This window comes from Bison bison, unplaced genomic scaffold (genome assembly GCF_000754665.1).
Source record: "Bison bison bison isolate TAMUID 2011002044 unplaced genomic scaffold, Bison_UMD1.0 scf7180017864068, whole genome shotgun sequence".
Classification (NCBI taxonomy): Eukaryota; Metazoa; Chordata; class Mammalia; order Artiodactyla; family Bovidae; genus Bison; species Bison bison.
The window spans coordinates 4,115,306-4,118,137 of record NW_011494640.1 but is presented as its reverse complement, the minus strand read 5'-3'; the positions used below and the strand labels follow the sequence as shown (position 1 = coordinate 4,118,137).

Below are 2,832 nucleotides of genomic sequence, written 5' to 3'. Positions count from 1 at the left end.
TGCCAGAAGACAGGGAGTCCGGGCTTCTCTTTTCCCCAAAGGACAAACTCGCTCGGGAAAGCCCCCACAGGCCAGCGGCCAGAAAGTCAGATGTAAACGGGGATGCGAGCCTGACAAGCGAGCGACAGGGGCAATGGGAGGGGACCCCGACCCGAGTGGCGCCCCGGCACTCCGCGCCTGCTCCCGGCTGGGCAGCGGAGTCTGTGGCCCGAGGTGGGGGCAGCCATGCGAGTGCGCGCTGAGCTTAGTTAACGGGGGTCTCGCGGTGGAAACAGGACCACGGGTCCTTGATTTAAATAAAAGAGAAGGGCGACCCACTCAGTCTCTCTTCTCGCCCCCCGACTTCAAGCCCTACTGGACTTGGCAATCGTCCCTCCTCCCCGATCCCAGACTCCGGGTTTTCTCCATTCCCAAATCGGCGGCCCCCAAGAGACAGACAGAGGAACCTGCCAATGGCAGGACGCAAAGCGTCAACTTTGTGTTCGCCCGCCACTCTCAGCCAGTGTGCGCTCGTTTCTCCCGAGTCCCGCCTTCCGTGTCGGGCGCCCCCTTCTGGCAACACGAGGATGAACACTATCTGTCGCCATCTTGTGTGTGGCACAGGTATTTTTTCTCTCGAACGTCTTTGCACTCAATTCGATCTTTCCTGCCACAAAGCCGGTGTCTCAGTTCGACAGCCAAGTGCAACGGCGATAAGAAGAGGGTGGCCTACGGTTTTTGGATCGTCCGAGTGGGTTGGGTCGCCACGTCACGCCACGCTTGCCGAGCCCAGCGCCATCTTGAGTGTGGCGGCCGGATGGTTCCCCTTTTCGGACTCCGCGTGTTCCCTAAATGGCGCCCAAAACTTCAAGGAGCCCCCAAGGACTAGCCCACCCGATCTGAGGGACCATTACTTCCCCTCGAATAACCTAGCAAGAAAATGTTCAAGTGCCCTTCACAGAGCTTTAAGTGGGGCGGGAGAGCGACAGACTCGAAGGTCGGGTCCTGGAAGCATCTCAGTAGCTGTCGCGACGGCAGTGACCGCTCGGGGCAGGCGCAAACCAGAACCCCGAAGTGCGGGCACCCGCTGTGTGTTGCGACGCCCGTGGGCTGTTCAGCTCGACGACGGAACCCATGCCGGCCCTCGAGTCCCCTCGATGCACGAATACCCCCAATGTGAATGCTTGGCACGAAGCCCACTCGTCGGCTGGCTTTGGCGGCGGGCGCCTAGGCTGGGTAGGGGGCGAAGGGGTCACCTCCCCAAAGACTCGGGGCACCCAGAACTGGACGCGGATAGAGGACGTAGGGGGTGGCCCAGGTACGCGGGCCTCGGCCTCACGCCCTCATCGCTCGTCGTGGGGCTTTCCACCGACTTGCGCTGGGAAAATTCGTGGTGGAATGTGCCAAGGCGCGGGGGTGGAGGAGTGAGCATCCCCGGGCACTACGCAGGGTACCGCCCGGGGCGAGCACAGCCCAGCACCCGGCCTGCCCCTCCCCCTCGCTGGCAGCCGTCGTGTGGGCCAGCCACCTCCTTCTGTTCCCTTCCCCCGTCCTTCCGAGCAAGCGCGGGGAGGGGTGAGGACGGAGTTGGGGGAAGGTGGGGGCTGGGCGGGCAGCTTTGCCGCGCTTTGGCTTTCTGCGTCAGCAGCACCGAGCAAAACAGCGGCGGGAGCGCGCGCCCTGAATGCGAGCGCGCGCCCCTCCCCCAGCGGCGTCGGTGCCGCCGAGACCCGGCAAACTCAGACCCCGAATGACAGGGCTGCCGGCGACTGCGCAGCACGGACGCACCAAGGCACTGCCGCTTTAAGCATGCTTGCCCATTGTTCGGAATCGAGCCAATGAGCGAGCGCCCGCTCCCTGCCCGCAGCCAATGGCGTTCGGGCAAAGGAGGCCGAGCGCCGCCCACTAATCTATATTAAAGGTTCTGGCGCCGCGTGAGTTCCCCACTGGCTGCTCTGAAAAGCCATCTTTGCATTGTTCCCGTCTCCGGCTTCCCTGATCGCCGCAGCCACCTCCGCCGCGCGCCATCTCCGCCGCCGCGGGCTCTGGCAGCTTTACCGCCAGAGTCCTCGAACTCCCGCTTTTCTTCTCAGTCCGTTGCATCGGATCACCGGAGTGCCCCATCATGTCAGACGCGGCCGTGGACACCAGCTCCGAGATCACCACCAAGGTGAGGTTAGACGCCGCCCGCCCGCCCTTTTGGGGTCCGCGCGCCGCCACTGCCGGAGCGGTGTTTGGCGCGCCGCACCCGGCTCTGCCCCGAGCCCGCTGTTACTCCCATTCGCTGCGGAGCCCGCCCGCTCCCGGCCTAGGGTACTAGGTAGCCCACTCTTTGTGCGCGTGCGGGGGAGGGGGCGGGAAGCGCCGTGGGCAAACGTGATGCCCATCCGGGAGTGACCTGAGGGCCCTCAGGGACCCGGAGATGCGAGTGCGGAGGCCGACAGGCTCGAGGGGAGGCTGCCGCACGGGCTCCCGAAACTTGTTTGTGACTCTTCGGAGTCGCGGCCGGAGGATAGGGACCTGGCTGGGGGGTCGTCGGCCCACGGGGCGCGCTGAGGTAACTTTGAAACTGGAGCGCTTTTGGAATCGGAAGTGCCGGGGTTGGGGGGGCCAGCGTGTGCGGGCGCGGGCCGGCTGCGGGAAGTGGCGGCTCCGTGGCGAGCGCCCATCCGCGGCGCTGCTCTTTGTTAGGCGCCGGGCGGCCGACTTTTCGCGCCTTATAGTGGACCCGAAGAGGTTTATCTGGACTAGGCTCCGATAAGGCGGAGCGGGGCGGCGGGGCCGCGGTGTCGGTTGTCTTCCCGCGGAGGTGTGAAGGTCTCCTCCGCCCTGGCTGCCCTCGGGGAGGGAAGG

The 2,832-nt window shown here is 65.2% G+C and overlaps 1 protein-coding gene across 2 annotated transcripts in view; it reads left to right on the top strand.

Annotated features, from left to right (window-relative positions):
* Positions 1–1,751: 1,751 nt before the first annotated feature.
* The window catches only part of PTMA (prothymosin, alpha), a 4,615-nt gene continuing 3,534 nt past the window's right edge, over positions 1,752–2,832 (top strand). Inside the window, exon 1 of one of the 2 annotated variants that reach the window (XM_010836961.1) lies at positions 1,752–2,149. In XM_010836961.1, coding sequence (XP_010835263.1) covers positions 2,105–2,149 — 45 coding nt within the window. In that variant the 5' untranslated portion in view covers positions 1,752–2,104. The remainder of the gene's footprint in view (positions 2,150–2,832) is intronic. The other variant, XM_010836960.1, reaches the window with a different exon arrangement.